Source organism: Centruroides vittatus, unplaced genomic scaffold (genome assembly GCF_030686945.1).
Source record: "Centruroides vittatus isolate TY-2023 unplaced genomic scaffold, ASM3068694v2 contig_747, whole genome shotgun sequence".
Taxonomy (NCBI): domain Eukaryota; kingdom Metazoa; phylum Arthropoda; class Arachnida; order Scorpiones; family Buthidae; genus Centruroides; species Centruroides vittatus.
Window position 1 is genome coordinate 1074844 of NW_027122483.1, and position 6664 is coordinate 1081507.

A 6664-nucleotide genomic window follows, 5' to 3' on the forward strand; every position below is an offset into this window, starting at 1 on the left:
TAAAGCGGCCTTACACACCGCATCAATATACAGTTAAATTGAAACCGAGTAACGTCTGGATAATTAGGAAAAAAAGAATTCGATTTAATTAGGTTAAACGTCGCCAAGTTAGTTCAAAAACTAAGCGATAAAATACGTCGGACATGATGTAACTTTCTACTTTACACAAAATAAATGGCAAGATGGTATACGCGGTGACAGGCTGAAAAATTCGCCATATTTTCTTCTAAAAATAGCGTGACAGATATCTAAACATAATAAAACTGTGCTACACACTCGGGAGTTAAAAAATTGCCGAAAATGATGTCTATAATAAGAAACGACTTACCGAAATGAGGCTCCATCAGACATAATACAACACTCTACATTTCTTCATCTTCTAGACTTCCAAAAACCTGAAGGAATAATACAGGATTATTATAGAAAATATTTTATATTTACCCGTAATTTTAATAAATTACGCCAATTCTTATACTTTATAAAACGTACTTTAAGCTACGGCAGCGAAAATATATTCTTTTTAAGTGGCCTATTGTACTTTATGTACAGTACGTACTTACAACCTTCAGGCGCTGAGAACCTTTTGTTAAAGAACCCATGTTTTAAGCTTCTATAAATCTTAATTAAACTATTATTATTATTTTCGAGTTGTCATAATTAAGAATAACGCTCGAAAAAAAAAAACATTTTATGGCTTGTTTATTGTATGTAAGACTACACAATTATGCATTTTTAGGTTTAAAAGACTGCGCTTCAAACGTGTCTTAAGGTTTAATGCCAGTCTGTTCTTTGTTTATCAAGAGGAGTTAAGTATTAATAACGCTTGTAACCTTACACAAGTTGAATGTAAATCAATTAAATTAGTACTTAAACACGAATTTACTATAATTTAAAGTATCTAGCATCACTTTCTCGGCAATTCTTTACATTGTTCTAATTTACAATCAGCTCGTTGAAGCTTTATAGGTTACCTCAACAGACAATTCATGTAGACACAAACATGAATACAATCTTATATTCAAAGCTACAGAGCTTGGACCCAACTGAAATTTAACACAAATTAATCGAATTTAAGGACAGAATTAACAGAAAATTGCGAAATATTCTCGACTTTAGAGCGGTTCAAGTGTCTTTCCTTTTTTTTTTAACTTCTCTTCAATCACTTACATCGTTTCTTTTCCCAAAAAATCTAACATAAATGGCATAAAATAACTGGCGAAATTCTAATTACAATAAAAACTATGCGGTAAATAACGCTATTAATTAATTAATTAACTGAACCGAATTAATTAGTCGTAGATAACAACGTTAGAAAAAAGACAAGTGAAAGAGCATTAATGAGAATTGAAAACTAGGAATATTAATCTAAAGAAAAACTTTATAAAATATATTTTTTTAAATTAAATATCAATCGCTAATTAAAATAAATCATTTGAAAACTTCTTAAAACACTTCGATGAATGGTGATTAAAATCAATAATCCACTTAAACGGATTATTCGAAATTACTTTTTTGATGACGTCTACGCCGACGTCACCTATTCGTTAATGCCTAATTTATCTTCCCATAACTTTGATTATTCTCATACAACATTAAAAAACAAAATTAATTTTAATAAGCTTCCTATGCACATATTTTTTTCCACCGATAAACTTATGAATTTTAAATATAATTAAAACGCATTAGTTTTCAGCTATTAGTGACATAAAATTAACTCTAATCTTACAATAACGTATATACTAATTAAATTTATGTCCTTTATCACTTAAAATATCCATCCTATAAAATCCTATCATCCTAAAAGGACAACTTGAGATTAATTTCTATACCCTACGTGTAAATCCCTTTTAATTTACACAATTTTATTGCCCTTTCTCATATATTTTTATCAGAATATCTTCTTTAATTTATTCTAAATTACAATAATTAATTAACTGAACTTTTGCACTTATTTCTATCAAGGTGTGTTCTATAGGCTTATGAAATGTTTTCTCATTAATATACATTTAATTTATATTATTTTTAATATTATTTAAAGCTATAATATTTTATTTTCCTCCTCTCATTTTGTAATCTCATCTCAACCTTAGTAAAAAATCAAGTAAATTAATTAAAATTTTAATAATTTTACAGTAAAATTATATCATAATATCTTATTTAAAACTGATATTATGTCATTATAATTAAATATGTAATGATAAAACCCTATTTTCCTCCCATCCTACTCCATAAAATCTCCCTCTTCTAAACTACTTCTCATGTTTAAAACTAGTGAAAATATAACATTAGAAACTGTTAAAATCAACTAAATTTATACAATTTCTTATAATAATATATTTAAAACTGATATTATAACAAAATCCTATTTTTCCCAATCCTTCTCCATAAAAATCCCCCTCTTCTAAACTCAAAAAATTAGCAAAAAAAAATTGTATTTTATGACATTAGAAACTACTAAAATCAAGTAAATTAATTGAATTTTTCATATATAAAAACATATAGACTATATGTACACCTATGTATACTTGTGTACATGCTTCATCTTGGTGTATAATAACACATCAAGCTGAAGCATCTATAATTTAGAAGATACACGCCTAAGAATAACCAGAAAAAAAACCTTTTTAATCAAAAATTCAGTCTCCACTACTGTTTTTTTTTTCTGGTTTAGTAGTTATTATTTAATCCCCCTGCAGAAAGAGAGAAAGAGAAAGAGAAGAGAGAGAGAGGAGAGAGAAAGATTTTTTTTCTCCCCCTGCACCTTTCTTTCCACACCTCTAAAGCGTAGAGAGCCATTACATATTATTGGTATGTAACATTAGGAGTTAACAATAAAGTATGTTATTGAGTTGGCGACTACAGAAATTGGATTTTACGCCAGTGGTTTCAGGAATGTTATTAGTTTCTTGTCCATGCAGTTTTGTATGTCAACCGTGAACATGCAGTAGATACAGAAGCTAGATAATAGGAAAAGACCGTATGCTGAGTTTTTGTGTTGGAATTCAAAGGCTAATTTATTCCATTATAAAAATTTCGCAAAAATTCTTCTTTAATAATATATATATATTATATATATGATTTTTTTTCTGGTGTACGATGCCTCTGCTCTTTTGTAAAAAGGGGTGAAGTAGAAGAAGGGATAATTTAAGAGTTGAAATGTTTTTTTCTTTTTTTTTAGTCTTTTTATAGAGTCAAAATTTGATATTTTCTAATATAAGAGTGGAAAAATAAAGTAAATCTTCGTAAGCAACCTATATTTAATCTATATATAGATTCACTGCAAAGAGCTAGTTTACTTTCTCCTTTTCTTCCGTTCGTTGTTGTTTAGAGTTTTGCAAGAAAAAGGGGGGGAATGGTGGGCTTAAAACGCTGTAAATTCGTTTCGTGGCCTTACAAAATTGTACAGTTAAAGTGACATTAAAAGTATGACCCGCGCAGTGCGGGTTATACACGAAAACACAAACAAGGAGGGTGGAAAGTAATCGGTAGGGGATTTTGTGCGAAAGTGAATTGGAAAAACGGAGCCGAGCGATTAAATTTAGAATAAAATTGTAAAAGGAAACTCACTCATTACGAATTCGGAGCTATCTTATGGCTTACGAGAAGATTGGTGAGTGAAAATTGGAGCGGAATGTAATAGGGACGTCTGAGTCACGTGACCAGCAGGCGTTAAGTGGATGTTATCACTAGACATCGCAGATTAAGATGTAGTCAATGAAAGATAGACCCTAGTGGCCATATAGAGAACTAGAGAAGTGCCTAATGCCAGCAGCGAAAACGACATTAAAAAAAGTAGGGAACAATTGAATAAATGAAGAGGTATTAAAGCGGATCGGGACGAAACGGGCATAGAAAAACGGGCCTTACTTACATTAAGAAGGAAGACGAAGTATCAGTTAATGGCAGAACCAGACATTGTGCTCGCAGTGCTGCAGCTCCAATAGAGACATCATAAGGCGGGTTACCAACGTACAGTGGCGGCCAGCTCTGAGTGGCTAGTCTGCTCACAGACCGCCTCCAATGCCGTTGTGGCCAAGGCCAAGTCGCTGGCCCAGCTGGAATGTAGCCCGGTGCCCTAGCCTGGCCGCCGGCTGTTCCGTGCACATGGTCGATCTACCCTCTGACCGGTCACCGTCCCTGGGGCGTCCCCTAACTGGCCCCCTAGTGGCACTCTCCATTAACTTACTCCCGGCAACATTTTTATCATGATTTTTCTAGCCGGAATCACGTGTCCTAACCAGTTTACTTGTCACATAATCTGCCACCTGCCCCGGCCTAAGAGTCCACTCCAATGATGTCCGCCCAACTGTAATCGTCCCTCCCTACATATACACAATGATGCTGATGGCTTCATCCCAATAAATAATTCAATCACTCCTTCCTTACCTTCTGTATGACTATCTTGTCATTCAACTCTGTTAAGACATTCTAACATCCGACTGTACCGCCTTTCAGACTATGGACTTTGATAAATGAATAACTTTCTGATTATGTTATTTGATTTATATTTATTAACTCTGCCACTCTTCGTTTCAAGCTTAAATGTTTAAATTATTATTAACTTTTTTTTAATAATAATAACATTATTATTATTACTTAACTCCTAGCTTTGGTTCCTCCGTGTTTCCAGGTTCTAGTGTCTTTTAAGGAGTGCCTATTGATACGGTTTTAGGTACTTTGATAGAATGTTAAGTCGGGACTCCCGCAGAAACGAACTCGTTTGCTAGGGGAAAAAAATGCAGCCACCCCGTTGTTACGCACGTAAAACAAAAAAAGATTATTAAAATTCGAATTTTGGAAGCTGCAGGACCATAAAGTGGGCTCTTATTAAAGTATTTACAGAACGGTGGTATGGTGATTATGCGTGTAAGGATCCGGAACGTGCGTAAAATAGTACAGTCGATCGGAAAGCGTTACAGTCATCACTTAAAAGTTATCGGGCCACAAGAAGTGTAATAAAACGGCACAATTTCGAGAAAATTCGGCGAAATAATCACCATGACAAAAAGGTTTTACGGTATTGGGGTAGAGTACTGACCAGACTATTGAGGGTGAAGCCCCTGTGTCTATGATTTACAGCCTCCCCCGACTCCGGTGTTTCACACAAAAGGCCTAACCCGGCAGCCATGGAGGCCACTCCCAAAAAACGGGAGATAACAAGGCGGGCCCGTGATTGATGGGAGTGTCGTACTAGTACCCAATGTCGTGGCTAAAGGACAGGCAGGCGCCATTCCTGCTGTCATACCCAACTATGCTTCTATAGTATATAGTCATCTGCCACTACAATGGGCTAACTTACTCCACCTGTTCAATGGTAAAATGGCGGAAATATGAAAAACAAGCTTGTCCGATCGCGTACAATATTATGGGTTCGTTGACCTGTAAACGGGGAGAACAACGAGAGGGGAGAGCTCGGATGTTTCCATCTTTAACAGTAATTTTCATCAATAGAGTCTATTATGTAGAGAAATTTTCATCTCTTTCCGCGTGTTTCGCGGTCTTCACGAATGACATAAAAGATAGAAACGGAAACAATGGGCAGCGCATACCTCATTGACACCTCGTAGAAGAAAAGCAGTTGTGCCATGAGCCGATCGGATCAATAAACAAAACAAGGAGGGGGCCGTTCCTGCACATTCTCACCTCTGTGGTTTTACCTGGAACTAGAGGCTAGCGGCGGTATATGGGCCACTAATTTGTTGCCTCTCGGAAACCATTTGACACAGTAATAATTTTTTTCTAATCTTTAAAATAATGGGAACCATACAGATTTATAGCCCTAATCTGCTTTGGTTGTCAAGGGCGTTTTAGAGCACATAATTAGACCATGAGTGGCGTAATTGCTCAATTAGAGGCTTTACGCCATCTTTAAATCCATACTCTTGCCTATTATCTTGATTATTTGGGTCATCTACTTACGTATTATTATCAGAAACGGATAATAAGTGGGATCGAGTTACTAAGCATTCATTTGCATTTACTCGCAGTAAACATAATAAAGATTCTATCATCATGAAGATGAGTGGCCATAACAAAATAACCTTACTTCATCTTGATAATTATGTAAATAAGACTTTAAAATAAACTGGTTTAAAATTAAATAAAAATAAAGTCTCCAATTTCTCATTTAAAACGAGACTTTTCATTAAATTACTAATTATTATAAATTATCTCCCGAAGCATCCATCATGGACATTGAAACAAATATCTTACTCGAAAAGGTATTTTTTTCTACTCATCTATCCATTCAAGTGAATTGTAATTAATAAAATATTAATAATGATTTATTTATCTACATAATTATCTAAATACAACAACATTCTTTATATTTTATAAATATTTATATAAATATATTTCTTTATGGATACCGAAAACGCATGGCGCTACAAAGAACCCGTGAAGATAAATTTCCCGTAGATAATCATCAAAATATACGAGATAAAAACTTGTTTTTTGTTAAGATCTTCTCTATAAATATTAATTTTAAATTATGTATTACAAATTTTCTTTACGGATATTTAATGGAGTGCCGCAACGTGAAGCCAACTTTGGATGCTTCGCGTTGCATCACCTCACACGGCTAAGTGAAAATTCGACTTTTTAAACAGTTTTCACGCTAATAAGATAATAAAAAGATTAATTTAAAAAAAAAATACTCAGTAAA

At 33.9% G+C, this 6664-nt stretch overlaps 1 protein-coding gene across 2 annotated transcripts in view; it reads right to left on the reverse strand.

Annotated features, from left to right (window-relative positions):
* The window catches only part of ci (cubitus interruptus), a 42861-nt gene extending 38715 nt beyond the window's left edge, over window positions 1-4146 (reverse strand). Inside the window, exons 1-2 of one of the 2 annotated variants that reach the window (XM_067277438.1) lie at window positions 3872-4146; window positions 329-395 (exon numbers count right to left, since the gene is read on the reverse strand). In XM_067277438.1, coding sequence (XP_067133539.1) covers window positions 329-344 — 16 coding nt within the window. In that variant the 5' untranslated portion in view covers window positions 345-395; window positions 3872-4146. Of the gene's footprint in view, window positions 1-328; window positions 396-3567; window positions 3696-3871 lie in introns of those variants that run through there. The other variant, XM_067277437.1, reaches the window with a different exon arrangement.
* Between the last annotated feature and the right edge of the window lie 2518 nt (window positions 4147-6664).